Source organism: Zea mays, chromosome 9 (genome assembly GCF_902167145.1).
Source record: "Zea mays cultivar B73 chromosome 9, Zm-B73-REFERENCE-NAM-5.0, whole genome shotgun sequence".
NCBI classification, from domain to species: domain Eukaryota; kingdom Viridiplantae; phylum Streptophyta; class Magnoliopsida; order Poales; family Poaceae; genus Zea; species Zea mays.
In genome coordinates, this window is record NC_050104.1 from 62,451,867 (window position 1) to 62,453,556 (window position 1,690).

Below are 1,690 nucleotides of genomic sequence, written 5' to 3' on the forward strand. Positions count from 1 at the left end.
GAGTCATTTCTAAGAAAAGAAAAATGAGATCCTCATAACAATAGAATATGAAAACAAATCCTTCCAAACCTTAACAAACAAAAGTCATGCTCTAAGAATGAATACACTAGCAAAAGGGTTAAACTTTTATGCATGAGAATATTTGTCTCACTTTCTAAAGACTTTGTTTGAAAACAAATAGTTTTAGAGAATAGATTTGAGGTGCTACGGTTACTAGACTAGATAAGGCGGGCATGCACTAGGTGCTTGCATGGATTTGCGTCACAACTCACAACACTTGTTATGCTGCTAGAGACTTCAGCGCGGGTTTGCAGGCTATCTTCGTGAGCGCGAGTCTGTGGGTGCTGCCGGACGAGAGGATCTGCAAACCATGGCCGGTTTTAACTAGCCCAGGTTATCCGCCTGAATTCTTTCCGGAACCCCGATACGTTTGTGAAGCATGCATATCAGCGTTTTGGAGATGGAACAGTAGTGACTTGTGACAAGTAACAGAGGGACAGAACACAACAGATGGCAGAACAGAACACCTCATCTCTGATAAAATAAACAACATTTCTTTTATTTCATAGACATACTACACTATACAGCGCGCGATCCAGCTATATACTAGAATGCAGCATGTCCGGCCGCTACAACTACAAGCAGAACGATGGTAACATGTATACGATCGATGGAGATGATCAATTAGGTCTCGCTATAACTGATGCAGCTGATCCTCTAAATATGACGAGATCACGGCCGGCACGCAGCTAGCTAGCGCTGAGCTTTGTTTGGTTGGATCAGTACTGGTCGGGCCAGAGGAAGGCGCCCATGGCGAAGCGGCGCTTGCTGTCGACGTCGCCGTCGGCGGGAAGGCCGTACTCGCGGAGCAGGCAGTCGACGCGCCACTCCGGCATGCTCTCGTAGTCCGCCTTCTTGTAGCGCGGGTAGTGCAGCGGCATCCGGAAGCCGCAGCCCCCACCGAAGAAGACACCGCTGTCCTTCTTCCTCTCCATCTCCGCCGGCTGCTGGCCGCCTGGCCTGGCCATGATGCTCAAGCTCACTGTGGGGCCCAGGGATCCCATGAGCTCAGGGGCAAGGTGTTGCTAGGGAAGCTGCTGCTGTTGCTTGGCTTTGAGTGATGCTGTTGAGTGGCCTGGTCTGGCCTCGCCTCGCCTCGGGTGCTTTTTATAGGAGAGTCGTGTTCGTGTAGTGTGTGAGAGGCGGCGGTTTTAGCTTTCATCGCCGACAGAGGAGGATGTTGGTACGACGGTTGGGTATTTTCTCACGGAAGGGACGGTCGTACTATCTGGGTTAGTGAAAGTTTACAGATCCAGTATTCTTCAGGGAAATGAAAAAAAGGAAATAAAATCTGTGGGTGCCTCTAAATTCATGTGAAAAAGGAAAAGGAATTAAAAAAAATCAAACAGAGTATTCTGGGGATGTGGTTAGCTAGGATGATGCTGCGGGTGCATGAGTTCGGCGTGCATTCCATAATGGCTTGCGTTGCAAGCGTTTCTGTTCCACAAAGGATGTGACGTGCTGTGGTAGCGCGAGGTATCTGGGGGCAAGCCGCTGCTACTGCTGTGGTCTGGTCTGTGGGCGACGCCAAACCAGGGGCGTCCGTCCAAACGGCGAACCTCCTTTCGGCAAACCCGTTTCGTTGCTATGTATCTCCTCATTTCGATTTTGTTGTCTAGCCGAAATGGTC

At 49.8% G+C, this 1,690-nt stretch overlaps 1 protein-coding gene across 1 annotated transcript; it reads right to left on the reverse strand.

Moving 5' to 3' along the window:
• Positions 1 to 512: 512 nt before the first annotated feature.
• LOC100275953 (uncharacterized) lies at positions 513 to 1,142 on the reverse strand. Its single transcript, NM_001149872.2, has one exon. The coding sequence runs from the start codon at positions 1,062 to 1,064 to the stop codon at positions 780 to 782; it is 285 nt and encodes a 94-aa protein (NP_001143344.1). The 5' UTR covers positions 1,065 to 1,142; the 3' UTR covers positions 513 to 779.
• Between the last annotated feature and the right edge of the window lie 548 nt (positions 1,143 to 1,690).